The following is a 1,337-nucleotide window of genomic DNA, read 5'->3' as shown; positions in this document are numbered from 1 at the left end:
TATATATATATATATCAGCCTTTACTTTTTTTGTTAACAATAATGACACTGAACGTAATTGTCACCAAAACTTAAAAATGGCTTCTTTTGTGTTTCACACAAGAAAGAAATTTTATAATGACGTGAGAATGAATTTTCATATTTATGTGAACTATCCATTTAATAAAACATGGTTACATTTTGATTGCATGTGTTGATTTCAAGTGCATTGATCTTCAACTCATTTTCAGGTGAACTGATTGGGGTCGAGTACCTTTACCATCAGACTGGCAAAGCAATCCAGGACAGTAGATTTATCATTAGACAGATGGAAACCACTGACGTCCAAATGGCTAAAAATGAGGGCTGCTGCAAACTAGAGGACATTGGGGATTGGACAATCGCACATCAACCCATAGAAGCTTCTCCATCGATGTATGCAAAATATACTTCAGCTTGGTATTTCCAAGAGGCACTTTAAAAATATTAATGTGAGTCATTCAATCTTTTCCAGGACAAGCCGAGGTGCTCCGTTTAAGGGGGAAGATCTCTTTCCTCCAATCACATCCTCACCGGCGACAGGAGTGACGGCTCCAGAGAAGGTTCCTTTCATAAAAGAAGAGGATCATATGGAGTACAATTGCGATGACAAGCCTCTCATTTCAAACTTGCCTCCAGACACTGTGATGGAAAACAGCAACACAACACAAGAAGAAGCCTCAACAGAACAACCTGCTCTTGCTCAAGCCCAGTCAGGCTCAACGTTGACTTTGCCAGTTTTGTTTTCCAGCCCTTTTCTGTCAAAACAAATGATTGTGGTTTTAACACCTGCACAAAAGATTGATGCACCAGCAACAGCGAGCTGCCATTCGGTTCCTGCTCCTTACACCACACAGTACCACTGGAAGAGAAAACTGGTCAAGGAAAAAGATGGCATTTGTACCAGGAAGTATGTGCGACGATCAGAGGCTATCCAGTGCAGAAAGTGCAATAAAGAGAGAATAATGTCAACTCATCGGCAGTATTTTGGCAACTGGCATTGTGAGGAGACCGAAACAAAACCCTTTGCTGTGTGGAAGGCTGAACTGATAAAGCGGGGTTATGGAAAGAAGAAGTTCTGAAGGGTTCAGGTGGAATCAGTAATAAACATCCAGCTCTTTTTGTTTTAATTGTTCCCACTAGTTGTATGTATTGAAATGTTTGATTTTTGGTGCTTCTAATCAAAACATAATTGCAGCGCTGCAGTCAAATCATCCGTGGCAGTGGACCTGAACTGTTTTCTCCATATTACTCAACACTTCTGCAATTCATAATTAGTTTCAGGCAAAAATATTATTTTTATTTATGCTTAAGGTCTA

At 39.9% G+C, this 1,337-nt stretch overlaps 1 protein-coding gene across 1 annotated transcript in view; it reads left to right on the top strand.

Moving 5' to 3' along the window:
• LOC107589499 (uncharacterized) overlaps positions 1-1,316 on the top strand; it is a 4,298-nt gene extending 2,982 nt beyond the window's left edge. The window contains exons 3-4 of the mRNA XM_016277953.1: positions 231-414; positions 494-1,316. Coding sequence (XP_016133439.1) covers positions 231-414; positions 494-1,100 — 791 coding nt within the window. The 3' untranslated portion in view covers positions 1,101-1,316. The remainder of the gene's footprint in view (positions 1-230; positions 415-493) is intronic.
• The last annotated feature ends 21 nt before the right edge of the window (positions 1,317-1,337 follow it).

The sequence above is a fragment of the Sinocyclocheilus grahami genome, unplaced genomic scaffold (genome assembly GCF_001515645.1).
Source record: "Sinocyclocheilus grahami isolate Dianchi unplaced genomic scaffold, SAMN03320097.WGS_v1.1 scaffold116.1, whole genome shotgun sequence".
In the NCBI taxonomy this organism is placed as follows: Eukaryota; Metazoa; Chordata; class Actinopteri; order Cypriniformes; family Cyprinidae; genus Sinocyclocheilus; species Sinocyclocheilus grahami.
Note: the sequence above shows the minus strand (reverse complement) of the source record. Positions and strands in the feature narration are given on the sequence as shown.